Source organism: Oryzias latipes, chromosome 15 (genome assembly GCF_002234675.1).
Source record: "Oryzias latipes chromosome 15, ASM223467v1".
NCBI lineage: Eukaryota > Metazoa > Chordata > Actinopteri > Beloniformes > Adrianichthyidae > Oryzias > Oryzias latipes.
The window spans coordinates 21993531-22021352 of NC_019873.2; the positions used below are offsets into that span (position 1 = coordinate 21993531).

Here is a 27822-nt window from a genome sequence, read left to right on the forward strand (position 1 = left end):
ATTTGCAACACAAATAGAATCCTTCCAGGCTAATAATAATAATAACACCGCCGATATACTATTACAAGATCAGCTAGCTAGCGGCTAGCTAGCAGCTAGTACCTTTAGGGCCTCCAGCCGGTAAACTTGGCTTGTTTCTACATCCATCATCACGAGCACAGCTTTGGTGAGCTGATCGCACATGGCAGCCACCTGGTCAGCCATGACTTCAGGTAGCGCGTGACACACCGCTGAGGAAAATGCAAGCAACTCCCTTATGCAAACTACCTACGCTACCGTGAACTGCAGGGGGAAACCGACGTCAGCCAACGTGCACAAAATGTGGTTCGTCTTCTGGTTGCTGCTGCCGAGGGGGTTTCTGGGTAATGTAGTGTATATTTCTTTTCTCTGTTTAGACCAGGGGTTTGCAACCTGAGGCTCTCGAGGCTCTTTTACGCCTATTGTGGCTCTCTGGTTAAAGAGAAATAACGCGTTTGTAATTTAAAAAGTTACCAAAGAAGTAAAGGTGGGTAAGTAGTTAAAAAAAAGAACTAATCCAAACTTTATTCAACTATTTTAACAGTTGAAGGACAGTAGGTATCTCTCCATAAGGCTATTGCAGCTGTAAATTTCCAAGGATACATCAATCTTTCGTTATGTACTAAGGTCATATCAAAGCACAGATTTCTGTGCTCTGTGTACCACTGTAAATCAATCTGAGGGCAGTAAGACCAACCACAATTTGTACATAAGGCTTTTTTTTAACAGATTCAAGGATTTTAAGTGTGCCTAATGATGAAAATACAGTTAAATTTATGAATTTCTGCCTTAGATGCACCGCAAATGATAAAATAATCTTCTTTTATTTTCATTTTTACTGCTGACATTACACTACTTACAACTAGGCCTACATTTACTGCACTGAGATGATGCTATGTGGCACAGGGTGTCTTTTATTTCGAAAGGAAGTCATGTCAATGTTTGTCAATAGTTATAAACTATTTCATATTTTTCATATATTTCATATTATCATTAATGCCAGGGGTCGGGTAGAACATTCCAACTCTTAACGAAAAGTCTAAGCTAGGATTCAAAACAGGGCCTTAGCTGTGAGGAAAGACTATACCACTGTGCCACCCGACAGCCAAAGTTCATCTATAGCTATCTTAATAGTAACATTAAACTAAATACAATTTCTGTCTTTTTTTTCTAAAGAAAGAAAACTTAATGACTCCCACTGGGTTTCGGTCAGTGCAAAATTGAGCCGAATGGCTGTTTAAGGGTTGAAGTTTGCATTACCCTGATCTAGACTTATGGTTATTTTCTTCTTTCTTTTTTATAACAGTGTTAGGGGTAGCTGTGGAGCACTCCAGAAAAAATGTCAGATGTGAACATTAAAAAATAAGTATTTTTCTATATACAAACAAATCAATAAAAATCCTTTCAAATTAAATTATTTAAATGTGTTTATCCTTGACCGTTTTTATAACCCATAAGTTTAAGAGGTGTAGCAATTGGAAGTAGACACAAGGCATGTGTTGGGTAATTGGAGTTAGGCTTTGTTTAACAGTAACTTTAGGTATGTTTTATGTCAATAGTTTATTGTTCAAAGGCTGCCTGAGCTTTTTATCTTATGCAAATCTCTTTGAATTGTCACTTTATGGAGGGTCCTGTCCTGTACAAATAAAAGTGGCTTGCACTGCCTAGGGCACGTGTCAAACTCAAGGCCCGGGTAAAAATGAGTTTGACAACCCTGGACTAGGGGGTACATAGATTTTTACTGTGTTTTACATAATGCTTGGAGAAAGAGGGGGAATAAATCATTGGTCTTCTGGACAATAAATGTAAATTATTAGTGGGTTTTAAAAATTTGCATTTTGGTGATTTCTGGTGCTTAGATCATATTTAGCTAATAGTTTCACTAGGTATTTTGCTTTCTGACTTCCACGTGTGGAACAATAAAATAAATACATATATGGTTATTCTGCACTCAGACTTAGGCTATTGAAAGAATAAAACATGTCAGACATACTAATTTATCATTTTTTTTTATCATTATATGGTGGCTATTCCTAGAAAACAGTTTAGTCTGCCATGAAAACCACAAAAAAATAAAGAAAGAAAATAAGAGCTTTCCTTTTTTACATACACTATTTTAGGGCCACGTGGATCTCGACTGTCCATGCAAGTAGCAGGACAAACATGAGTAAGCCTTAAAAAAAACTTTCATTACAAGGTCATCCAGAAAGATAAACAAAAAATATTAGAGAGAAAAAAAGACCAATAGCATTTTAATTTGTTGTTATGTTGTTAAGTGCACTATTTTTAGATTTAATTTTGGATATGCACTTAGAACAACAAGCAAAACCAGACAATAATGAATTAAAAGCATTTTTTAACATAGTAGGATGGGTCACTGTAAAATACCATAATACTGCTTGTTCAAACCACTTCAATTTGCTTTCCGAAGTTGTCAGGGAAAAAGCAGAGTGAGACCTCTTACTTTTGTCGCTTATAAAATAATTTTTGCAGTTTCCTTTCAAATTCACTTTGTTGTGACTTGTTACACCTTTTCAACTCTCAAATCACAATTCAAATACATTTCAGTGGAAACCGGATTTTATGTCTTGCTTTAAGAGTTTGTTTAATCTACGTGCGCGTGTCGCCAGTGGGGCTGTTTTCTGCTGGGAGCCGTGTGGGGGGCGGAGCCTGAATTCCAAAGTGGAATAAACTTCCTGCCGCTTCGGCACTACAGGATAGGCTGCGAGCGGAGGAGCAACGCTGTCTGTCAACGGGGTTTCGACTCGATTACCTACGCAACCAGGGGTAAGTAAAACATTTGAAAATGTGACTCATTTCCACAATACATCATAAAATTTGTATTTTGAAAAAAATGTGAAAACTTGTGGCGTTTTTTTCCCGACGTCTTGTTAGTGTCCAACCGTCGTTTTGGAGTTTTAAAGCGATGCTTGTTGCTCGCAGCGAAACTTTTGTCGTCAAGCCAAGGCCCTGTGTATGTGTAGCAACAGGTCCACGACGTAGGATGCCATTAACAGTAGTTTGTTTTGAAACTGTTGAAAGTTTTAACCATTTTGTGAATCCAAGTAATTTCTGTCTGTTTTTAATAATGCAGGGCGGGAACCTCGGAGCTGGAAAAAGTAGCTGTCGTCGAGGTCAGGCTTTGGGATTAAAGGGATCGCTGGTGGTTTCACCGTTTCTTCATCGAAACTGCCAGGGAGGATTCATGCCGAGAGTCGGTTAGCTAAATCAATGCGGTACGAAACTAAAATGATGCCGGTGAGTTCTTTAAACTTTATTGAATTATTTTAACGTTCAAATGATTTTATTTTTTATTTTTTAGTCTTTATTAGTCGAATATTTTTGTCGAATTGAACCTGCATTGTGAATTCACTGGACATTTAAATTGGCACAATGGTACAGTGCCTTAAAACTGCCTTTTATTGTAGACATGGTGAATTTCCTCTCCCTCTTTTCCAATTAATCTGATTTTATATATATATATATATATATATATATATATATATATATATATATATATATATATATATATATATATATATATATATATATATATATATATATGAGAAAGAGAGAGTTGGGTTGTTTTTAGATGTATATTTGACGTATAAATTCTCATTTTACTCAAGAAGGAATTACCTGCCAAATGTGCCAGGTAGTGTCTTGCCTAAACTCTGAACTCTGGCTGATTATCCTCCTCTTCATCTTCAAAGGTCCATTGCTTTTTGCTGCAGTGCAAGGCTCTATCTCAGCATTTCATTGATGCGTGTAGAGAGGGCAGTGGACAGTAGACCGCCTGCAGGGGAGAGACACCTTAATCCTTTCACAATTATTATTTGAGCAATTTAATTAAACTATAACTAGACTCCAAATCTGCTCTAACTGCAGCCATCATTGCAAATGAAATATGATTTTCTATTTATTAACCACATCAAAGGGACATTATCCCTTTCTCTGCTCGCAACTTAACTGCAAATCCAGTGTGTTTTGTTTTTTTATTTCTGATGTTGCTTCAGATTAAAATTATCATGTGGAATGTTTCAAAAGTCCGACTCCCATTCATCTTTTAATATATTTTAAAAGCGTTCCAAGTGGTCTTTTAATTATTTAATATGCTTGTGTTGTTTACTAAGACATCGTTTCTGCAGAGCAACTGTAGTTCATTAGTAATTTACCTCTGAGTTGTGTGCAGGACCGCTGTTGGACAGTAGGCCCGCTCCTACTTCCTGTCATCAATCTCTTTACACGCTCTCTCACTGGCTTACAGCCTCTCACAACCCCAACCTATTACCAGGGCAACAACAAAAAATGAGCGATATCGGAGCAATTCAGCCAGACGGTTTTGAGTCCGATACCAGATCAGACGATGACAACAAGACGTACATGGATCTAGTTGTCTACAAATGGATCGAATAGAATGGAGCAGGGAGCTCGAGTATTTTTTGACTGCTCCTGATTGACTTAATCCAGAAATAAAATTTTAAGATTAATTTTCTTAATATTTGTCCTCCATGAGAAAATGCTACAAGAACATGTTAAAACACTATTTTCATTAGAGTGGCTCTTAAAGGTTGATGCATGGTTGTTAATGAGTGACTAGCATCTGTTTAGTCTTTGGTTGCCATCCATTTACTACCAACAGCTTTAGTTTTCATTGCTACAAATCATCACCCTTGTGTTTTGGATGTGTACCGGTGTGCTCAAGTGAGATACGGCTTGTGGTGGTTGGCTGATAAACACAAAGTGCCTTCTATAAAGCATTGTATGATGTAAGGTATTGTCTGGGAAATTGCACCAATAACCAATGACTTCAGGCTAGTGGGTATGGGGGTGGTGAGATTATAGTGTCATAATTGCTTGCTGAAATGCTAAATAGGGGGTCAGTGTTTACTGAGCACATTGAGTCCAAGACTCTTTAACAATGTGCTGTGGATGGTGCATTGTTTGTGTGTCCTTTTAATGGCAGCAGCTTGATGAGGAATTCCCTTCCCTGAATTAGATCGTAACTTCTTTATTTATACTTCAGACAACTTTGTTGTATTCACAATTGGTACATTTTGTTTTCAAGCCCTCAGATAAATTGCTGTGCTTGCTATGCTGAATGTTACACATATTTACAAATTAAGTGATGTAGAAACTAAAGTGAATTTGAATTAAAAACTGCCACAGTTACTTACTTCTTTGTTACTTTTGTGACTGATAAACTAATTTAGGTTAAGATGTCCACTTCACTCATCATTTGGTTAACCATTTTTTCTTTCAATGAGCAGATGTTGCAAGATGTCATGAATACTCTTCAAGAAATGTTTTTTTTTAATATAAATATCTTACTTGCGCTGCATGTTATTTGAAACACAGAGAACATGTTTTTTTTTTATGTCTCTCCTTTTTAACTAAGACGTTTTTATTTGTTCCGTATGATGATTACCGGTATTCTCTGAGATTATCCTCCTCAGCATATCAGGATATTTTCCGGCCACTTCTTAGTCAGCTGATGCCATTTTTCTACGTAGGGGCACAAACTTTGGCTGGTAGCGATTCAGGAACCGATGGAAATAGCTGGGGAATATTTCTTGGCACCTTGCAAAAATGAAGACGGGTCGGCAGGCTCTTCATCTTTGCTCCCCTCTTCAACTGCGGCAAGCACCTCCTTTGGATGCAAAAGTCTCATGCAAGCGTCTTAGCTGAGTTTTTGTGATGAACCAGAGGAGTCACATGACTAAAAAAACGCGAATACGTGGAACGTGGGGAACACTGTACCACGTTCAGTCAAGTTCCATCACAGAGCTGGGTAGTCAGCGCTATGATGGATGCTTGTTCAACTTCTGTTTATTTGAAAGAAAATCTAAACTAAACATAGCAAAAGTTTTTTTGTGAAACAAACTTTTTACATATAAAAAATGATTGGATTTGATCAAATAATGATTATTTGAGTGTAATAGTTTAAATATTAGTTTTTTATAATTTTAGTATAAATGTCATCCATGAGCACCAGTTTGTGGTGGTTGTGATGAATAGTCCATTGATGTGTGTTTGACAGAGATTCAATTTTTCCTTTATTACTCCTGTAATGACGTTTTTTGTGGTCTTAGTTTTTCTCAATGAAAAAGCTTTTTCTTTTTTTAAAGTCAAAACGCTTTTATAAGTGCACCAGATTCTGTTTAGTTTTCTTATTCTTGACTCCCATTTCCCCTATTTAGTTGATAAGCGCAAAACAGGAACTGTCTCATTATGTAGACAAATAGTGGAGGAGTATTGCAGGAGCAGTAAAGGGAGTACTGCAGTGCAGACAGTGAGAGGACATTACCCCCTTGGAAGTGTCACAGCTTGGTGCAGCTTCAGCATGTGGTTAAAGGACATTGTGTGTTTTTTTTTTTCCCCTTCACATTACATTCGGCAAAACCATCTTGTTCTGATTGTCTGTCTACTTGCATGCACCTTTATGATGTCTGTCCTCTGTACTGCAGATGCCTTAGTAAAACTGATGGGGTTTAATGAGAGAGGTGAAAACAGTAATTTGGGTGTTTTCTGTTGCTTCAAGTAGTTGAATGGTTACTAAGCAGCGATAGAATAACCCCCTCAAAGCGGTAGACATAAAACAAAGCCCCACAGACAGATGCTGCTGCAGGGCTGCGCGGGAGGCAATTAGATGCAGAACCAACCTCTTTGACAAAATCTAGTTAATGTATTCGCCTAATGATCTCTGAAACTACAAGAGTGTGAGGTAAAAGGTTCAGCAGCCCAGATGAGGAAATCTAACTCGATTTTGTAAAACATAATTGATGCTTTAAGCTATTTAAGAGCAATGATTTAAACATAATTTATTCACTTACAGACAGTAAATACTTGTTGTTCATAACAAGTAGTTGACAATGTAATTATGTCACTCATTAAAGGACATTCAGTCTTGATTTTATCTGATTAAGTTGATAAAAGTGACTTAAATTAAAAAAAGAAGGTGCTTTTGGTATTTAAGCAAATTAAATATACTTTACAACCAGTGAACTACAGCACAACTAATTTTTTGGGCAAACCAAGACGCTAGACACAGACACTTAAATGCTGGCCTCCTCTATTTTTTTTACTGTGGAGCGATGTTGGTTCCTTGTAACTGGATGGGACTCTGTGTGTCAGTTATTTTGATATTGCGGAGTAATTTAATTAAAGTCAATCTCCTGCAGATTAAAAATTGCAGTAGAGGATGGCTTCGCTCCCTTAATTTAATATATGACGAATGGCATTTAGGAAGTGATCTCCAGAATGTGCGGCTGCAGAAAAGACCTTTCCATGGAGGGTCATCTTGAAGGAGAAACCTGAGGCAGGATTTTCAGATTCCCTATTGAATCTTTTTTTTAATAGTATCAGAACTAAACTTGATTCTCCACAAATTGATATTAAGTCAAGGTGTGGCTCTACATATTTGCACCAGTCATGTTCCTCCATGGATGTTATCTGAGTAATCAGTAAGGAGTGCCCCACACATACAAAACAGCAGTGCATTTTTCTTTGTTTCTGGTACAGGTTACATTACTGATACTTCAACTATGGTCATCTCATGGTCTGTTTGAGAGGCTTGAAAAGCCAGTTTAGCAGATAGTTTCTTCCCTCTAGAACTCTGTGCAAGAAACAGGGTTTCTAAAAGGCGTTTTAACATTAATAATCTTAACCCATAAGAACCCATGGTTACATCAGTGTAACAGAAAAACATCAGGAATGGATTCTGTGGTCCACCTGGTTTGTGGTAAAATACACATTTGTACATGTTTTATCCTGTGGTTGTTCACACAATCTGTTATACAGAGATAGAAGTTGTTGCCATATAGTGTACTCGAAGATGGATATAGAACTGAATGTTTAACTGAATCCTCTAAGTAATGTATTTGTTGTCAATATAAATTTGCCTTGTATTAAAAATGTAAATGGAAAAAAAAAGGCAATCATTGCTTACCAGGATAAAAAAACTTGTTTTTTTAAATTCAAATTTTTTGTGGACTGAGACTAGTAATTATTTTGCAGGTGAATCATGTTAAATTAACTAAATAAATTCTTTTTTTGGATTTGCACAGATTCTGGGAAAACTGATACATTTTATTCACTATTCAGGATTCTAAATTCTCTACTTAAACGTGGTTTTAATCTAAAAAAGATGCTTTATTTGTGTCATTGACTCCTGCAGAGATTTATGTTAACATTTCTATGGATGTATGTTAACCACGTTCAGCCTATTCTAAACGTCAAATGCTATATGGATTTTGCTACCAGATTAAGGGAAACCATTGTCTGAAAGCTTTTCAAAACCTTTCAACTCCTTTCAAACGGGACATGTCAAGCACTGCCAGCTGCAGTCACTCTCCTGTTCTCAGATGTCTTATTAAAGTCTCTTTGTTTGATGTTTTTTTTTTTTTTTTTTTTTTTTCATGTTGTATGCTTTCATCACTGATAATCTGCGATAGTTTCTTCAAGTCATCTTTGAAGACTATGTAGGTTTTAGAAATGATGCACCTTTAGCTACACCAGATCATTTGTAGGTGAAATGGTGTACTGTTTGGTTTGTTGTCCATCCATACAACATTAAATTTAAGCTTACTATTGTAAGCCAGTAAACTGTTAAAAGGCTATATTTTATAAAGCAGATTAACATAATCTCTGAGATGCATCCCTAGCGACCTTGTCTGATGGGTGTGCTACTTTGCAGCAAATACATGTTTCCTCTTTTTTACCATGTTTGTTGTAATAGTTCAATTCTTGGTTGTCACATCAGTCATATTCTGAGAGACAGCTTTAGGGGTGTTTATGCTGTGATTGAATACCAAATCTATTGCTATAATGCTGAGCCACAGCTACAAGGGAACCTTCCCTGCCTTATTTTATAGGTAACTGCTTTATTATATTTGACAAGACAGAAACGCAATTGCTTCAGTGTTCGGTTTTGTACTTGATGGGTTGCAGGCAAGTTTTCCATAGCTATGTATAACATGTTGTCATTCAGATCTTAAGTTAATGTTTTTCGGAAAATAACTCTTTTTATTTTTTTTAAATGTTACAATTTTTCCTTTTTTGTTTAAAGATTTTAGTTTTTTTGTCACAAAAAATGTTAAAAAATCTGACAGCAAAAAATATAAAGTCCTTGTTTGATTTATTACAATTTAATGTTTTGTCAATCTATCTGGATAATTCAAAACTAAAACTGAGCAAACCTTTTTAGGCTCAGAACTCTTGCGCTGAGGGTCTGTTAAAGAAAAACAGTCAAACGAGCTACCCAAGAAAAAAATAAAACAAAATTTACGATGTATTTATTCTCAGATGGCATCTGCATTACTGTACTTCTTCTATAAATGCTATAAGAACAGGGTTGGAGGTTGGCAACTGTATTAATTTATGCAGAGGGATGCCACAACTGGACAGCGTTAGGTCTGGATCATTAAGTTTAGTATTGAGGTGAAATGGCTTTCTGTATTGGAACATTCAGGCTCTGGATTCTGTATTGTGTTGAAATAAATGGTTCCACCTTCTCACTATGGCAGTCAGGCATATGGTTTATGATCCTAATAAAAGCAAGGTCACTTAAATGACACGGCTACTTGAAGTTTAGTTTGTTTCTGACTTTCTTCTTTTGTAATTAATAAAGAATAATATGTAAACATGGTTATTAGCCGAATTCTTTTTTATTTAAATTAGAGCCTAGTTTCATTTCCGTGAGCATGGTAGATACTATTGACAAGAATGACTCACCATTCTGTAACAAAGTTATTTATGTATTTTTCTTCTTTTCTGTTGCCATACCCATAAACCAAACCAACTGAGTCAGGCTTACACAGTCGGGCCATTAGCCAACAGCTGTCACTTGTAATATTAAAAATGTATGCAAATATGTACTAAGCGGTACTTAAACATCCATGGAACACCACTGATCACAGGACTGCTTCACTTTGTTCTGTGTTTTCTTGTTTTAAAGCAACCTTTATTTCTTTGTGAAGAAAACAGCTGCTCGCCCTTTCTATCCCTTTGCACACGTGACCCAGTGTGCCAGCCACGGTCCTCAAGGCATGCGTGTTCACTGTGGCTCTGCATATTAAAAAAAGGCAGTCCAACATAGAGGTCCAAAAGGAACAATAGATCTTTGCTTCAGCTTATTCACTGTAGAAAAATTACTACAGAAGCAGTGATCTGTAGTAGAATGTGGAAAAAAATACTCTTTGATTTTCAATAAGTAGTTTTTTTTTTATTAATATAACCTTTTATTAGTTTTGTTAAAATGAAATGTAACAGATTTAGGATTACCTTGTATTAAACAGAGAGATTTTAATAAAAAAAGTATTTAAGTGAATGTTTTTGGTGATAACAGGTTATGTCACCTACCTGTTTATTTTGACCCAACACACATAATCATATTCTGAACTGACAATACATTTTTTTATCATCATATCCTAATGTCAGATAATCTTAAATGTTACATTGGATTTATGTTTTTATTTTTATGTTGACAATAACTAACAATGAAAATCAGCGAGTTGCCCCAAAAATGTATACCAATTTATAAGTGTCAGAGAAAGTAATAAAGTTTAAAAGAAAAAATATGAATGCAGACGGTTGTAACATAACACAGCTGTACTAAATCGACACCAAGGAGAATGCCTATGGGTATTTTCCTTCTGGTTAGCCTAATTTATTAACCAATGAACCTGAAGAGATTTAATAAACCTATACCCTCTCTAATTCTCTTTCTGTTCTTTGCTCTTATTTTTGATTTATTCAAATCTTCATTTCAATACAGCAGGATCTTTTTTTCCGACGAGTTGTGCTCTGCCAGCTGTTTCATCTTTGCCGTGCCTGACATCATTTTTTTCCTTTCATCTTTTTGGCATTTCAGTCAATTTCTTCCTTTTCTTTTTAGATTGTCGCAGACCATTTTACAATCTGTCACTCAGAAATCCAGTTTTCTGTGTGTTGATGCAGAACGGTCACTTGTTGGGGACTGCTGTTTGTCCCAGTTGTGTGTTTTGGATTATAGAAGAATTCTAGGAAATTACTCAGAAACTGATGCTGCCACCATGAAAAGTCCTATTTTATAAATTCACGTAGAATAACATACACAATTCACTTTACCATGATAATTGGTTAGGGAACAAGATTTCCTATTTTGTGTTTAATTCTTTTTTTTTGTCTTTTCTTATGCAGATGTTCTTGACTGTATACCTCAGTAACAATGACCAGCATTTTACTGAGGTTCCTGTGACGCCCGATACACTGTGCCGGGATGTGGTGGATTTGTGCAAAGAGCCCGGGGAGACGGACTGCCACCTGTCTGAGATGTGGCGCGGCTCTGGTGAGTTACTTCTTCCTTTCCACTAGTAAAACAAGGTTTTATTGCATAGGTTTTAACCATGTTTATATTGGTTTTTAAACTGCTTCTAGCTTTTATTTTCTTAAGGTAAAAAAAAATGTTTTTTTTTCTAGAGTGGATTTGCTCACTCAAATCTCCAATTCAAATGAATAAAAGAGCATAACCCTTGTGATTACAGATACACCTACATGTCTGATCTGTCTATAAAGAGAGGGCTTTCCATTTTTCCTCATCTATTTTTCCCAATTCTTGAGTCGATAGCCATTCAAAATCAGAACTCAAGGAGCCAGACGCTCTAGCTGTTCCCATGGTGATCCCGCCACAAGAGTTTTTAGAGTGGCAATTTTTCTGTTCGAGTACTTCTACGTACTCTTGTAGGAGAAAATGCAGCATACTGAGAAAGCGAGCAAACAGTCTTAAGTGACGGTCTATATCAGCTGTAATCATCAAGTTGTAGTAATTGATCTTTTTCTTTAGCAGGATGCAAAACGGTTTATTTCTACTGATCTCTGCATCTTTCTGAAATGTAATTAAGTCCTTTTGTGTAAATAAAATAGACTTTCAGAAGAAAGTATTTCAAAAATGGAAAATGAATGCTTTGAACAAGTGACAGTTAATATAATTCACAACATTAAAAATAGTTTTCCCAGAAACGATTGGTCTGGTTTTAAAAGGACCTTTAGTGTTGGCTAGGAGAGATTTGGTAAACAGTATATGACTAACAGGTCACATGCACATCGACCTACCCAAGTCTGTAACCTTGATCACTTTTATTTAAAGCTTCATGGTGGAGTTTGTTGTTTCCTTCCCAAATCTGAGCTTTATTCTTAATATTTAATCTGCAGAGAGGCCTGTAGGTGAAAATGAAAGGATGTTGGATGTTCTTCAAAGATGGGGGCCACAGGGGTCTGAGGTCCGGTTCTTCCTGCGTCACAACCGACCTCCCAGCAGGGAATCGGGTATGTTTTGCTTTTAAATCACTTATCCCTTCACATCTAAAATAACTGACGGGTCATTTAAAGTGTTTGCATGTTTCCCTCCATCGCACATACATGATTGGATGAGGTCTGTCTGCCCAGAAAAGACAAAGTCCGTTATAACAAGATTCACTTACTGTATAAATCTGTAACTTGCCTGAAGTTCTGTTACTGTCTGCTCTTGTGAGACTGCGCTTGAACCACACCTGTCTTCACTACCTCCTCCCTTGTCTGTAACAAAGATTCGGAAATGACACGGATAAGACCGTCTTTATCCAAAAAATGTTTTTCTTTTACTGCAGCTTTCTTTAGTCATAAGGCAGATGAAAACTGGGTGTGCCAGCCTTTTCTTCTCAAGTCTTTCACTTTTCATGTTTTTAGTAACAGAAAATGATAGTGTTTCAGAAAAATACTGTCTGGGTTTCATAACGAAGCTCGTCTGCAGCTCGAAGCCGTAGTTCAACCGAGGTATTAAAGATGAATGTTTCCTCTTTCTGTTATACTTTGCACAACCTGTCTCCAGTATCGAGATCTTGGCTCTATTTTTGGATTTTTTTGGATATATTTAAAAAGTGTCCTTGATTTGTTGTATTTTTCTTTTGTGTTGAGATTGGATTTGGGGTTGGTTTGGTCATCAAAAGTCACACAAGCCTGGAGTCAATTTTCCTGAGCGTGTGTTCCAGCTGAATTTAGGTAGCTTTGTATTTTTGCCACTTTCTGGGTTCAGCGTGAGTTTTATTTAGAAATTAAAGAGTTTTCTTTAAAAAAAAACCATAAAAGAATTGTTTAATTAAAAAACAAACAAACTGAATTCTCTGTTCAGTGTGAACTTACTTGTCTCATTATTTTAGGATTATTGCATGAATACAAAAACCCCTCTCCAAAATGTGATGGCCATTAGAAATTTTTAGGCTACTGCAAAGCAGCTTTTACAACAAACCCAGAGAAGCCTCTGTGACTAAAGAGTTGTTTGTTTGAGACACTGATGGTCAAAAATCAAAGCAAACATTCCAGTCATTTTTTAACATTGGTCTGTTAAAGCTGCTGGTTTATTCAGTGTACTGTTCTTAGTTTTGATTTAATTAAAATAGTTGCTTATTGTGGTTTTTGACCCTGTTTGAGATTTTGAAGTCTCTTAATATGTGCATTTCTCAGGGGGACCAAGAGGCTCTGATTCGAGGAGAAATGGGGCGAGGGCTGCTCCCGAAAGAAGAACGGAGAATGGAGTGAGTTGTTAGCTTTGTTTTTTTTAAGAAATAAACACAGGTTAGATCAATTACAAAAACAAACATGTTTTAACTTCTTTAGATTTGGTGCCCTGATACATCAATGTTGAGACTTCAACCATATTTTTATAATTGATCCACACTATTGGTGTCTCCGTTCTCTATAGTGAAAATAGCAACAAGGAGAATTGAAGTGCTTTATAGCTATGTAAATATGAAAAACGTAATTTTTTTATGTTCTATATAAAAAATGAAGAATTTCTGACTTTCACATTTCTCCAAAAGAATAATCTTTACCTCTAACAAATGAACAAATTCTTCATTTTAATCTTTAATTTTTTCTTTTATGTGTCCAGGTAGCAACGCCCCGAATGGACATGACACTGACCGAACTACAAGAAATGGCTGCCAGGCAGCAACAACAAATAGAAGCTCAACAACAGCTCCTCGCTTCAAAGGTGCATCAGAATGTATAAGATAAAAAGAAGAGGGGGTTGAGAGCAGAGATGCAGAGGAGCTTGACTGAAGAGTGTACTGGGAAGGAAAAAAGCTTTTAGAGACAAATGGAAGCTAAAACAGTAACAAGAAAACACTCATGAGGCTGTGATGGAAAGGTTTGCTGAATTGCTGAAGGTTTGCGAACGTTGTTGGGAATTTGAGAAGCCTGAGATGACTCTTGGCTTCTGGTTCTAATTGTGTGGAGTATATCTGGTTCGGATTGTTTTGTAGAGCTTATTTTTTGCTTGGCTTTTAAGCTACTGGTTACAGAGTGAGAAATAAAATAGTAGAGAAATGGGGAATAATAAAACAATACTAATAATTAATTTAAACCAGTATTGTTTGGAACCTTGTTGGGACTCCATTTAAAAAGGTTCTGTAAAGACATTTGTTGTGGTTTTCTCTCATTGCACCTCCTAAGGACAGTGTTACACATCAAGGAATGTGACTCCCAAGCAGGCATGTCCACTTTGCACAGGAGTTGAGCAAACATACAGGAACAGGAACTATTTGACTTGCTTTTCCCTTAAAACCTGTTTTGAAAAGCTCGAGTCAGGCGCTTTGTGTAACCTGCTTCAGTTCAATACTGCTAAATTCCTAAATGTATACTTCAAACGTATGTAAAACCTGCCCCTGCTTGAATAATTAAGAAACTAGTGTACTAAAGCAGATCTATGTTTTTTGTTTGTTTTTTGCTTTTGTAGTTGACCATTCCTGTGCTTATTTCTACAGGAGCACCGACTACGCTACCTGAAGCAGCAGGAGCAGCGTCAGCAGCAGCAGGCCTCTGAACAGGAAAAGCTCCAGCGCCTCAGAGAAAACATTGAGAATCAGGAAGCCCGGCTCAAGAAGGTCAGGGCCCTCAAGGGCCAGGTGGAGCAGAAGCGCCTCAGCAACGGGAAGCTAGGTAGTCTGATTTACTTTGTAAATTTGACTTCAAAACTTTTCATAGCATCAACATACAGCAAATCTAGAGATTTAATTCCAATTAAACTACTTTCCTGTAATATATATATTGGTGCTTTACCATTGTTTTCTCTCCTAACATGCTTCCATCATCATTACCTTTCCAGTGGAGGAAATTGAACAAATGAATAACCTGTTCCAGCAAAAGCAGAAGGAGCTAGTGATGGCTGCATCAAAGGTGGAAGAGCTCAGCCGACAGCTGGAATTACTAAAAAATGGCAAAATGGAGAATTTCCATGGCAACCAAAGCTCAATGGCTGAGTTAGATCGCCTCTACAAGGAGCTTCAGGTGGGCTTAACTTAAATTTTTTTTTCTAAAAATCTCAAAAGACAATATTTTGTAAAGCAAACGCTACATTTATTTATTTGTCTTTGCCTTTAATCAGCTGAGAAACCGACTCAATCAAGATCAAAACTCTAAGCTGCAGCAGCAGAGAGAGAACTTGAATAAGCGCAACCTTGAGGTGGCTGCAATGGACAAACGCATCAGTGAGCTCCGAGATCGTCTGTGGAAGAAGAAGGCAGCCCTTCAACAAAAAGATAACTTACCTGTAAGTATTTTCTCACCACTGCAACACTCAACTTTTGATTGGGGAAAAAACATTTGGACCTGACTTTTAGTTATTGAAGAGTTATGTTTTTCAGCATTCAGAACCCCTGGTTTTATGGTTTTGCACTGAACATTCATAGAGATGCACTGCACAAACCTGTTTGTATTTCGGCATTGTTTCTTGCAGCAAATGCTAAGTTGATGAAGTTCTAAGAGATGCACATGAGTCTATGATGCATCTCTATAGCCTCATTCAAAACCACAGATTTGGCGAAAGGCTACTCACTTTTCTGTTCTCCTTTCTGGGAAAAACATGCTGACAACGTCGTTATTCCGACTCTGATCTTTGATTAGGAATTATTTTCTGTGCATGGACCACTCTTCTCAACATGCGATTCTTTTCTATTTGCAACTGCGTGTCTTTGCTGAGTTTTCTATTCCTTCTTTGCAGCAACAAGCTGTGCAGAGCAGAGTGACATAAGCACAGAGCCTGTCATTACAGGCAGCATGGAATGTTTGCAGTGGAGATCTTATCTTTGCTGCCACTCTCTAAAGTTGACTGACCTGTTTTCTCAAAGGCAATTGATGTTTAAGCCAAAGTTGAAGCATAGATTTGTTACATTTAGCTTAATCGGAGTTATCTGTTAATTACTGACCTTCACTAGAATTTGTGTATTACAATTTAGAAATATTTTTTCCCTGAAGGTCATTTCTCTACAGGCTGCAAAGAAACCATGAAGACATTTTGTTAAACTGCGATGAAAATTGTTTTTGATGTCTTTAACATGTTCTTGTAGTATTTTTCTCATGATGGAGGACATGTTTGAAAAAAAATTAAGCTTAAAACTGCATTTCTGAGTAATTCAACCATTTGTTGTAAATCAGGATCAGACAAATGTGCCGTTGTTAAAAGCTTGTATCAGTGGTGCTGCAGTCGACAGACATAAGCTCCCTGCTCCGCTCCATTCTGATCTTGTAGACAAATAGGTTCATGTACATCTTCGTTTTCCTCGTCCGAGCTGGCTTCTGGCTCAAAACTCTATAGCTAAATATTCTTTCCATTTTTGTTGCACCGCTAATGTCAGCTTACGGTGAAAACAAAGGGATGATGGGAATTGGTGCCGGGCTTACTCTTTGCCAACAGTCCAGCCCACAACTCGGAGGTGATTTTTCTAACGACCTCCTGCCGCTCTGCAGAAACTGTCCTAGGAAATGACAAGCTTTTTGATTTTGGCTAAAAATGGCATAATCATAATTAAAAGGCCACTGGGAACGCTTTGAAAATAGATCATAAGATGATTGGAGTGGAACTTTAAGGTTAGATGCTAAATTACATATTTAAATAAATTAGTTGGGAAAACTACTTAAGAACTTACATAAAATGCATAAAAATGTCTTGAGTGTTTATCTTTTCGTGTGCACAAGGCAATTTAGATTTCCACATACTTTTTAAAGTTGTAAAGTAAAATAAAACACACATTCGCTGCAGGAAGAAGCACTTGTCTCAGATACTGGACATTCTATTCTATTTACTTCTACATTTTACAATATCTTTATTTGTGACAAACGTCTGAGCATTTCCAATGCTACTTTAAAAGTCATGAGCTTTTCTTTAAATGTGGTTTTGATATACTTCAGTAGGACCAGCGCATGAAGGCATGTTTCAGACTTTAGTTGTGTGAATTAGGTGAAGACCTGAATAGTGAGTGATTTAACCACTCTCTGCCTGGAATTATAATGAGAAATGCTTTTTCACACCAGCACAAACACACGCCTTTCAAGCCACTCTCCGCTTAAACGACAAAAGTCTTCCTGCCATGATCCGACCAACGCACGGCCATATTGACTGAAAAGTACTCCAGCGTTTGCCAAAGCAGGCCATTGGAAACAAACCAAACAAAATTTGAAAGAGACTTATTTGGGATTTTGAACTGCTTTTGCATGTTTGTGCTTTTGTTTTCCCAAGAATGGCTATCCTGGTAAAGAGAGGGCTTCAAAAGACACTCACACTCAGGTAATAATAATAGTCTTGGAGATGTTTATCTGTTTATTTTAAAATATTTTAAGTTTCATTTGAATCAACAGATTTACATAGTACTTCTATTTATATTTTATTTGAAAAGTATATTTTTTTAAGTTTCTTTGGCCAATGCTGATTTAAAAAGCTACAGATTGCATAAACGTAAAAACTGAACTATCTCCTAAAAGAAAAAAATAAAGGACTCTCAAAATACAAAGATTTTTTTATCTTAACTTTTGTCCTTCTGTAATAAATAATTAAACATATTTTAGAATTGAGCTGTTTTATGACATGCCACATTAACTTTTTTTAGGACAAATTAAAAATAGGATTTCTTAGTTTCTATTTAGCTTCATAAGCCTTTGTCAATCTGAATTTAGCCTCAATTTTACCTCCATATTTGTACACTTTGAAAGCCTCACACTAGTAGCACTACCTGCTGGTCAGAAACAGTGTCTTACATTTTTGAGAATAAATTGCATGGATGTTAAAAATGAAACCATAAAATGGTTTTAAGACTTCTGAAAACAATTCAATATAATACTTTTTTTGTGTTGGCCTATTCTTTTTGGATGCTTTATCTGGCCTTAAATGGGGGTATTTTAACATGCTTTTTGTCTTCCTTCTCCATCCTTTTGTTCCATGTAGCAGCTACCGTCTGAAAGCACAGCTGGACAGCAGCCTGGTGGCTCTCGTGTGGCAGCGGTCGGCCCCTACATTCAGTCGTCCACCATGCCCCGAGGTCCAGCAAGACACGATCAGCCTATTAAACCAGCCTACCCAGACGGCACTTCCACCTTACCCGCTCAGGACCCGCAGAGCAAGGCAGGAGCAGGTGAGAAAAAAAAAAAAAACTAATTTCTGACATGTATCCTCAATTTTCAGCAACTGTTAGTCAATTATCCCTTGTGTGTTTTGTTTTAACTGTTTTGGTCTCTGCTAAAGAGTGTGGCTTACCTGCTGATAGTGACGTCACTCTGAGCTTAGAAGGTATTCAGTGGATGTTGTGCTTAATCTTTGCCTTATGAGGTTTGCAGTGTGTGAATCTGTGATTGAAAAACTGTTGATTCTGTGTTGCATTTCTCATATGTTCATATCTGAGGAATTTACCAGAAAAACATGTGATGCTCCTGTTAAAACCAGATGACAATGAAATAAAAGGATGAGAAATTCATTGGTATAAAACTCTAATTTCTAAATGTAAAATCTCAAAATCGCCCTAAAGGAACAGGAATTTGAGTTATTTGCCAGCCTTTTAAGTTTAGACTTGAAGTCTTGAAGTTCAAAAAGAAAGTTGTCTTTTGTATGTTGTTTGTGATCCAGTTATTATGCACGTTCATATGCAGTATTAATATTTCATATTAATATATAGAATTCTACTCAATTGGCTGTGAGTAGAATTCATCATGTCTAAAGTGTAATTCAGACATCAGGCAGCCTCTCTGTATGCCGCCCCCCCCCCCCCCCTTTTTTTTGGGGGGCCACAGCCTGAGCCAAGCCAACATTTGGTTTAAAGCAAAGGGAGATCTGGAGCTTTAAAGCTGCTCTTGTTTTGTGTTCCGATGCTTCTTCCTTAGAAGCCAGGTTCTTGCTTGAGCCTTTGAAAGAGCTGCGGGCTAAGAGAACAGGTATCAGCCTGTGTTTGCGTCTGAATAGTTTCTGGTTTGAGAATGACAGTCTGGCCACCTTTAGCCAGTCGCTTGGATTTTGTTTGCTATGTCTTCTGTTTTGGTGACGTGCTGTGCTTTTTGGAGTTGTTCCCTCTTTTTCCTGCGCTCTAGATGTGTCAGAAAAACAAATGGAGGGAAATAACTGATGACCTTCTCTTCTTTCAAGCTTATTTTTGGATTCTGACCACAAAAATCAAATCTTTAATCCATTGCTGTAAATCTGAATTGCTTCATTTACCAGGAGAAAATACTTGCAGCCTTCAAGCTCAATAATTAAAATATTCAGTGTGGCTTTTGATTGGATGCTAATGTTGCCAATGGCAATTCTTTTAAGACTAGTTGCTCAATTAAAATAACTTGTGAAGAATATACATTGACTTCTAGTCTGAAAGATTTGTTTTAAGATAGCAGATGGTCTTCCTGCTTTGATTCATCTTTCTTAATCAATTCATCTGTACTTGGTTGATCCCCAGGCCTTCAGTCCAATAAACAGGCAGACTGGAGGTCCTCAGGTCCAGACTCGAACACCAATGGTTATGGTTCAGCTTCAACACTCCCACGAATGACCTCTACCTCCAAACCAAACACAGATCAAGGTGAAATAATAAAAAAAAAGTTTTTTTCCATTGTTTTTCTTTGAACATATTACTTCCTTCGACTTAAAGTTCTTTATTTTGTCTGTCGGAATAAATTATAACACATTTTTGTCTGCATATTTAATTAGTTGAATCAGATGTAAAGAGGGACAGAAAGGTGCGTCCATTCTCCATGTTTGAACCAACGGAGGCTGCTGCAACCACCCTTCGCAAAAACCCGAGCTGTGATGATTTGATCAGAGATGCTCAGGTGAGAAAACAAGTTAATTCCATCCCACCCTGAAGAAAGATCTACCCAAACATGTTTTTTCTGATTTCTTTGTCCTTTTTCCTCTTCTCCCAATTCTCTAGTCTGCCCCTAAGGCTCCTGTTAAGGTCCCTCCACCTGTTCCCAACAAGCCAAAAGGCCCAGTTGCTGTGCCGTATGGCAAACCAGGCCTCAATACAGGAACCTTCCCTAAAGCTAAACCCCAAATCCAGCAGCCCCAAGCTGCACAGGGCCGCAGCACTCTCCCTCCTTCACAGAGCCAGACACTTCCTTTACCCCCGAAGCAGGACATGCCAATTGCAGCCGCTGTTCGACCTTTCACCCCAGAGCCTCAGTCCTCCAGCCTCACTAAGCCACAGATTGTAGCAGCCAGCTCCATTTATTCCATGTACACGCAGCAGCCTGGTGCAGGAAAGCCCTTCCCATCTGGCTCCCAGAGTTCTCTCAGCAGGCCTCAAAATCGCAACGCTGGATTTATCAGCAGTAAGGAGGAGATGTTTTCATATGATGTATAAACTTTGTCTGTAACGTTGATCATTTTGAAACACCAAAAGAAAAAAAGCATAAAATATCTATATAATAAAAATTCAGGGAGCAGTTTGAACCTCGGAACCAGAAAGTAGAAGACTTCTGTTTTTAAAAAAACCCAACACGAAACCTTGCTGAATAGTTTCCTTTGAAATGCTGTAAAAAGTTTTTATTCAAAAAGGTCAAATGTCAGTTTGTAGCTATTTGAACTGATTCATATTGAAATTAAGAATCAAAATTTGTGCAATAAATATGCATAAGATAACTGACTACTTTGAAATGCATAACAAAGAAACATTAAGTTTGAAAGTAAGAAGCTTCTGAAATAAGATTGAAAAAGTTGACACTTTGATATCTTATTGGGGTTAGATGCGGTGGTGGTAGTTGGCACATCATCACTCTTAATGTGGGAGTTAAACACAAGTTTGTCTAATTTCCTGTCTTGTATGTCTTTTTTTTTCTTAGTGTATGGCAAACCAGTGATCGGAAATGGAAGTTCTCCGATTCCAGAGAATCCATACCTAGAGCGCCGTTCACCTGCACCGGAAAGTGAAGTTGATCACACAGGAGCCAACGGTGTGGGTCCCAGCTCATCCGAGGGCCCCCAGCCTGAGACTGAACGCATCCCTCGGCCGCTGAGTCCCACCAAGCTGCTGCCCTTTATTTCCAACCCTTACAGGCATCAGAGTGACGGGGAATTTGAAGCCTTGAGGAAGAAGCTCTACAACGCCCCAAGACCTCTGAAGAAGCGCAGCTCCATCACAGAACCAGAGGGCCCTGCGGGGCCCAACATTCAGAAACTTCTCTACCAGAAGACCACATTAGCAGCCATGGAGACTACTGTGACCACACCAACCATTCCCGCCTACGCTCGAGAAGCAGAAAAAGCAGAGGAGAGGTCTGTTGGGCCAAAAGCTGCAACTCACCTTAGTAATGCAGATAATACCCCAGCAGTAACGGGGCAGCCTGCAGAGCCCCTGTCTTCTGCCACCAGTGACCCAGTTCCAACCCCGAGTGAGCAGACTCTACCTCAGTCAGCCATTCTGGAGACCGAGGAAATTATTCCTCCTCCTCCACCATCACACCCGGCTCCAAGACCTGAAGATGCCCTGTTTCCCCCTCCACCCTCTGAGAGCTTAGAAGATACAAGCCTGCCACCTCCACCTCCAGAAAGTTTGGTAGAAGAGTTTCCTCCTTACCCACCCCCCCCATACCCCAGTGGAGCAGAGCAGGAGAGCCTGGGCGAAGACACCTTCAACATGAAGGCACCTGAGGTCACAGGACAAGTTGCTCTTCCACCGGTATGTATCCTCAAGTCAACATCCAATCTTCAAAATCAATCCTTTTTCATTTATTCTCCCACGGTTGTTTTATTGATCCAAAAGCCCTGAGGTGCTGCAATCCTCTCACAAGCCTGTTCATTGTTCATAAGCAGGTTACAAGGTTACTTTTCTGTACATTCTATTTTCTGATGACTTCTCCACCACAGTAACTTGGCCTGCTCTTATATAATGGAAAAATCCCTGTTAAATACTGCCATTGTTACAGTAGAAACTGCTCTCTGTTCCCCCTGCACCTCATAAGAGAAGACTTTAAAGCCTAAGAATAAACACCAAATTAGATTTTGGTTGCAGCTAAGGTCTACTTAGAACTTCTTAAGAAGGTTTGACTGTGAGGTGGTTTGAAAAGAACAATCAGAAATCAGGTCTGTGGCCCATTTCCCCCCAGAGGTTCCCTCCTTTCCCACATTCACGTTACGCCAATAAAGTTTTAAAGCGATTATTCCTTATCTCGTTGCATAACGGTGGTTTGGTGCAAGCTTTTTTTTTTCTTTTCTTTCTAGCTTATACTCATAAACTGGATTGTAGTAAAGCTGGTAAAACAATCCACTTTCTGCTTCAACTTCAGGCTGGACACCACAGAGACTGTTGGAGGGGCTGAGAGTCGCACCTTCCTCTTTAATGTTGGAATTGCTTTTCAGAATGAAGTAATGAACTTTTGTGTCTTCAGGGAAAAAGAACCAATTTGCGCAAGCTTGGTTCCCAGCGCATCGATCACAAAATGAGGGTGAAGTTCAACCCGCTGGCTCTTCTGCTGGACTCTTCCCTGGAGGGAGAGTATGACCTGGTGCAGAGGATCATATATGAAGTAAGTCGTTTACCAAAATAAAAGCAGTCACTGTTTAGGGTGCTTATTTTTCTGGATAATCTAAGTGTTGCTTTCCATTTTTTGAATTATTATTATTTATTTAATAGGTGGAGGATCCGAGCCAGCCGAACGATGAAGGGATAACCGCTCTGCATAACGCCGTCTGCGCTGGACATACAGAGATTGTGAAGTTCCTGGTTCAGTTTGGAGTTAATGTTAATGCTGCTGACAGTGATGGATGGTAAGTGTGCTGCTGATCAGCCAGATGTGAAAACAGCGGATTTTCAGCAGTGAATGACGATCAGTTGAGAATCTAGACTTGTATTTTTTTCCAATTCCTACTTTGTTAGATTGTATTAAGCTATCAAACTTTACTTCTTCTTTATTAATATTCGTCCAATGTTTTCCCCGTTCTTTTTATTCCTCTAAGCCTTTTTTTTCTGTTTTTATTCTTCAGCTGATTTCAGCAATTAAAACATCAACTCATTTTGGACAATATTACTCTTTAATCAATGTATTCAGCAAACGATAGTTTAAGATTGATCAAAACTGCAGAAAGGTTTCTACTTCAAAGGAATGAGAAATGCAGCAGCTTTAGCGGTGATGTCATCTTTACAGTGAAAAGAGATCAGCATAACCTCAGCCTTTTTCTGACGCAAAATGTCGGCTGTTTTGTTGGCTGTTTAAAATCTGTCATTTCAGTCGAACAAACGCCTTTTAAAAAAAAAATAAACCTCCAACTTTTGAGGGAAACCGGTGTCTAATCTCGCTGCCTGCCATAAAACAAATATCAAGCGGCCACATTCACCTCGGCGGTTATGAGCCTCTGAATTTTAACTATCCTCATTGAAAACCCACCCAAATCAAAAAAGCTCTGTTGTTTTCAAGGACATAGTTTCTGTAGAGCGGTAGAAGTTCATGAGAAATTTGTCCGAGTTGTGGGCGGGAGCAGGGAGCTTCTGGCCAGCCCAGCGTATTTATTTATGTCACAAATAAGCTCTTTATCAAACTGCATTTCTTCCTCTGCTCCTGATTCAACTATTTGAATAAAGAAATACTTAGAAATATCATTTTGAGCTTAATTTTCTAAATAAATGTCCTCCATCTCCATGTTAGCAACACCAAAAACACTATTTTAATCTTAGTGGTTCTTTAAATGTTTGTTAAATACATTTAAGCTGTGGAAGTCTTTTACATATACATTTTTTAAATAAATATTCTATCCCCATAAATGTATTTGACATGAATATGTATTTTTATTTTATTTTATTGTAGGACACCTCTTCACTGCGCTGCGTCCTGCAACAATGTTCAAGTGTGTAAATTCCTGGTGGAGTCTGGTGCAGCAGTCTTTGCAATGACATACAGTGATATGCAGACAGCAGCTGATAAATGTGAAGAGATGGAAGAAGGCTACACCCAGTGCTCACAGTTCCTTTATGGTGGGTATCTTTTGATTTCTACTCCTTCTTGTGTTGCTGATGCATCAGTGTTCTTAGTTTAAAGAAAAAAAAGCTTAAGATGTCCGTTCTCATCCTTCCTTAGGGGTGCAGGAGAAGATGGGGATCATGAACAGGGGTGTAGTCTATGGCCTGTGGGACTACACGGCTGAAAACCCAGATGAACTCTCCTTCCACGAGGGAGACTGCATGACCATTGTTCGCAGAGAGGATGACGATGAGGTTGACTGGTGGTGGGCGCGTCTCGGTGACGCTGAAGGATACATTCCTCGCAACCTCCTGGGGGTAAGTCATAAATCACATGTGATATTTGTATTTCGTTGAGCGTCTAGATTTTACTGTGTTTCTGACTCCTGTTATCGTCTTTTTCAACAGCTCTACCCAAGAATAAAACCAAGACAGCGCACCCTGGCATGAAACCCGCAGCAGGGCACACACAGGCTTTAACCAATCAGAGAAGAGGATTCTGCCGAAAATGGAGGAGAGGTCGGACCAAACCATATGAAGGAAATTTCTGGCACTTTTCTGTAGCTTCAGTTAATGAATTTATCCTCACTTTTTTCCCCTAGTGTGTTATGTATTCCAGACACCAAGCTGTGTTTTTTTATTTTAATGTTTGTTTCATTATGTTTTTGTATACAAAAATATATGTGAAATCGCAACCTCACTAATGTTAGGATTAAAATGGAATAAGCTGTATTTTCTCTAGAAAGTAATCTGGAACACTTTAAAAAGTCTTAAGATCGGTTTGGTCGTCTAGTTTTTACAGACTAATGCTGATGCTGCTCAGGCATCTCTACCATTTAAAACTCGGCCGGAAATGTAAAGTTTGACGTGTAATCCTCATACTTCTGGTGGAACAACTTGCAAATAAAAGGAGAGGATCAAACATCAGCTTTTAGTAGTTGTATCAGTGTTCTCCAGTCTTCACAGGTGACCTGAAAGTCAGTCAGCTTTGGAACATGGTTTAGATGCCATAAATACTACGCATTATTTCTTTTATAGTAAACTAATTAATTGTTTCTGTAGAGTTTATGTTGTTATAAACTTGACTTTTCTTTTCCAATCCTTTCATTTAAAAAGGTATGTATGCAGTATGCTTTTTTTATTTTGTGAAAACCATTCTAGTAAAGGTCATTTTTGATTTTTGGAAGGAAAAACCACAGGAGGAGAGTAGAGTAGAGTAGAGCAAAGTCTCAGTTTGAAACTTCCATTGTAAAAGCTTAAAAATGAGGAAAAGAAATAAAATAAAAAAAGTCCTTTTTCTGTCCAAGCAGATTTATTTATTTTTGTTACTTGGTTCTGTAGCGCTTTTGTTAAATCTATTACCGTAAGTGTACTGTAATACTTCAGTTACAATAAAAGACTTTGTACTAAAGGTTGTTTTCTTGTTACATTTACAAGTTGAGAGTTTGTCAGCTTATCACCATTAGCAAAAAAATGTCAAATATTCTGATACATTTTTTTTTATTTTAGTACAATGCATGTTTCCTGGAATGGAAATCAACCAAACGTTCTACTAAACCGTTTTGAAGTCTTTTTAAATGCTGCCCTCTGCTGGTGAAAGAGTGAACTTCACATACGTTCAAACTGCTGTGTATATTTATCTTCTTCTAGATGTTTTCTTAGGGCCTTACCTCCTGTTAAATTACTGTTCCTTTCTCCATTAAAATGTGGAGAATAGCAGCTGACTTAATTCTGGACATTTTACCTGAGAGTGCACCCATGAAATCAAGGAAATATAGAAAAAAAGATTAATCTTAACAGAAATCTCTTCCTGTAATGCAAGTTACTATCCTCCAAAATGTGCTGTATATATCTAGGTCAAAACTTTTTTTTTTTTTTTTTTTGACAAATGAAATTAACTTTTTCATTTCTCAACCACTTAATAAATGGTCAAAACCTATACTGAGGCATGTAAACTATTTTCAGGTAAATTGAAAATAGAACTTGACAGATGTTTTTTTTTTTTATTTATTTGTTGTCCATATTCATCTAAAGTGAAGAGAAAATGGTTCAAAATGGAAGGATGCCAAAAAAACATGTAAGTATGTCATGTTTAAGAAGACATGATTACATGTAAATTCAAGACAAAAATAAGATGGCATTCATTTTCTGTCAATTATATATTCTAGTCAGAGGTTACGAGTGTTTAATCATGCTTTCAACTAGGCAAATCTTCAATTACGTTTTCTTTTTGTCTTAATTTTTTTAAACATTTTTTTTAAAGACAAGACAACTTTTTAAAGTTTTCTCCCTAATGTTTATTGTGAAGAAGGTTTATATGTTTCACAAGCCAACCGGATTACACTGATTTCCAAACACATTCCATTGAAATAAAGATTTTTATAAAAAAACAGCTTTCTCACATGATGCTGAAGCAACAGTTCAAAACGTAGTGAGAGTCAGAAGAACTTTGGTTATCTACAATTTTTATTTTTTTGAGACGTTCAAGGAGTTCAAAAAAGATGATTAATTTGAAATGGTAAACAGTATTTTACTGTGAGTTCATTTAATCATGTTCTAAATGATCGTTTCTTCATGAGCCACAAAGCAGAAGAATCTGTTTATTTTCTAGACAGAGGCAATGTTACTGTTATCACAGTCAATGCTCCTCTGCTATTTTCTCCAACAAATCCTCTACAATAACAGGACAATTGCCATGGTAACCAGCAACAATGGCGCTTTCTTTTGACATGGACGTCAGCTAACTTCCTCACTGGAGTCTTCTCTGGATGAGCTGTGCGGGGCGAGGAAGACTGGCCTGTCTGAGACACAAGGTCATTGCTGCACAAAGCCTTTACTGAATTGGAATAAGGAGCAGAGATAAAAGGCCCATCTCAACGCCAGGACTGCCCCCTGAACACGACTAACTGCATTCATAATTGATGTGCACATTCATTATGGATTAAAGTTGTGATGGGCTAATATGAGGGGAGCTGCTCGATGGAATACAGCAGCTCTTTCATAGTAAGAGATTTGGCTGATTTTTGCTGCACACACGTAGAAGCTTGTCTGTTTTTATAAGCTCAGTGATGAGCCGCACAGATACTCTGATTTGTTTACTGATGTCTTGTGCAACGAGTGCCACGCTGATCCCCTCTGGGTATATGAATTCCTTGATTTCGTGCCTCTGAGGAACTCAACGGAACGTCTGTTCATTGCACGCCTTCATTCAGCGCTGCATATAGAAACTGCACATTTACTCATCTGCCACACCATTATTGTTGCTCATCTTAGGAAATCAAAACAAAGCTTTTCCAGCCCTGGAATTCATCTTAGATTGGTTTTTAGATCTCCATAATAACAACCAAAAAATTATGTACCCTTTAGGTCCACAGTAATGAGTTCATATGGTTATTACAATAATTAGTCTTTTTTATTGGAAACTTTTTCTATAAGATAACCAAAACAGACAAGTTTGACTAGTTCAAATTGCATAAACATTTCTTGAAATGTACTTTAAATAAATACAATTTCCAAAAAAAGTGGTTCCAGACACATTGAAAATAAAAATGTTGACTTAGTTTATTGATATTTGCTGTAATAATTG

General features: G+C 37.7%; 2 protein-coding genes across 8 annotated transcripts in view; one reads left to right on the forward strand and one right to left on the reverse strand.

The window, feature by feature from the left end:
- Positions 1-297, reverse strand: part of xpo5 (exportin 5) — a 12888-nt gene extending 12591 nt beyond the window's left edge. For all 3 annotated transcript variants that reach the window (XM_023963286.1, XM_023963285.1, XM_023963284.1), the window contains exon 1: positions 103-297. In XM_023963286.1, the coding sequence (XP_023819054.1) occupies positions 103-204 (102 nt within the window). In that variant the 5' untranslated portion in view covers positions 205-297. The remainder of the gene's footprint in view (positions 1-102) is intronic.
- Positions 276-25647, forward strand: tp53bp2 (tumor protein p53 binding protein 2). 5 transcript variants are annotated; one of them, XM_011484443.3, is made up of 21 exons: positions 276-362; positions 2735-2805; positions 3113-3276; positions 11197-11344; positions 12208-12321; positions 13495-13565; positions 13922-14023; positions 14796-14970; positions 15137-15318; positions 15416-15580; positions 17546-17593; positions 18248-18434; positions 19743-19865; positions 19994-20115; positions 20217-20616; positions 21127-21962; positions 22672-22809; positions 22917-23050; positions 24085-24251; positions 24355-24554; positions 24645-24686. In XM_011484443.3, exons 3-21 carry the CDS (start codon positions 3250-3252, stop codon positions 24684-24686), a joined length of 3381 nt encoding a protein of 1126 aa, XP_011482745.1. In that variant the 5' UTR covers positions 276-362; positions 2735-2805; positions 3113-3249. The 5 variants fall into 5 exon arrangements, with proteins under 5 accessions (XP_011482745.1, XP_011482746.1, XP_011482747.1 ...); XM_011484444.3 differs by having other exon boundaries at positions 18251-18434; XM_011484445.3 differs by lacking the exon at positions 17546-17593.
- Positions 25648-27822: the final 2175 nt, after the last annotated feature.

What these genes read in the sequence shown, in the direction of transcription:
- tp53bp2 (XM_011484443.3), top strand. Translation starts at nt 3,250, where the DNA reads ATGCGGTACGAAACTAAAATGATGCCG. An exon ending in CAAAAGACACTCACACTCAG is followed by an intron (nt 17,594 to 18,247) that starts GTAATAATAATA and finishes TGTTCCATGTAG; the next exon opens with CAGCTACCGTCTGAAAGCAC. An exon ending in GTGCTCACAGTTCCTTTATG is followed by an intron (nt 24,252 to 24,354) that starts GTGGGTATCTTT and finishes ATCCTTCCTTAG; the next exon opens with GGGTGCAGGAGAAGATGGGG.